At 43.5% G+C, this 765-nt stretch overlaps 1 protein-coding gene across 2 annotated transcripts in view; it reads left to right on the plus strand.

Annotated features, from left to right (window-relative positions):
- LOC107569516 (L-seryl-tRNA(Sec) kinase) overlaps positions 1-765 on the plus strand; it is a 14205-nt gene that overhangs the window by 8501 nt on the left and 4939 nt on the right. For both annotated transcript variants that reach the window (XM_016255619.1, XM_016255621.1), the window contains exons 2-3: positions 81-83; positions 422-670. In XM_016255619.1, coding sequence (XP_016111105.1) covers positions 515-670 — 156 coding nt within the window. In that variant the 5' untranslated portion in view covers positions 81-83; positions 422-514. The remainder of the gene's footprint in view (positions 1-80; positions 84-421; positions 671-765) is intronic.

Below are 765 nucleotides of genomic sequence, written 5' to 3' on the forward strand. Positions count from 1 at the left end.
TGTATATATATATATATATATATATATAGAAAGTTGCTGAGTGGTGCTTCACACTCCAGTCCAGTTGGTGGCGGTAAAAGAAGGTGGTTTGCCATCCGCCATAAAACGCTATTAGAAGAAGAAGAAGTGCGTGACGTCACTACAACACACAAGAGACCCTAAAACATATTTTATTAGATTGTAAAAGGTATGAAGAAGAAAGAAAGGAGTTAGAAACACAAACACAAAAACATGACAGTCGGATATCTGCTAGGAAAAACATAGTCTCCTAATGAATTATTTGAAAAATTCTGGGATCAGTGAAAGAATTTAATAGAAATATATAGGGGGGAAATATTTATATATATGTTCATTTTTGTTTTTTTTATAATTTTTTTCTCTCCTTGTCCTTTCTTTCAAAGTACTGCCCACACTCGTCCAGTAGCTGGCGGTAAATGCACCTTTAAGCTGGTTTGCCAGCCGCCAATAAAAGCAGAAGTAGAAGAAGAAGTGCGTGACGGCGGGCCGTGTCCGTATGTCTCCCGCTGCTGCGTGTCTCGGTGTCCTGTGCGGGTTACCGGCGGCCGGTAAATCCCGTCTGGCCCGGGAGCTGCGGGGCACACACACGCGCGGGTGGAGGACGCTGCTCGTGACGTATGACGAACTGATACCAGCGCGCGACTGGCAGGAGGTTTGTCTTTCATCTCTTTATAAACATGTTATTGTGTCTCTATTTACAGTGTGTGTGTGTGTGTGTGTGTGTGTGTGTGTGTGTGTGTGTGTGTG

Source organism: Sinocyclocheilus grahami, unplaced genomic scaffold (genome assembly GCF_001515645.1).
Source record: "Sinocyclocheilus grahami isolate Dianchi unplaced genomic scaffold, SAMN03320097.WGS_v1.1 scaffold1353.1, whole genome shotgun sequence".
Taxonomy (NCBI): domain Eukaryota; kingdom Metazoa; phylum Chordata; class Actinopteri; order Cypriniformes; family Cyprinidae; genus Sinocyclocheilus; species Sinocyclocheilus grahami.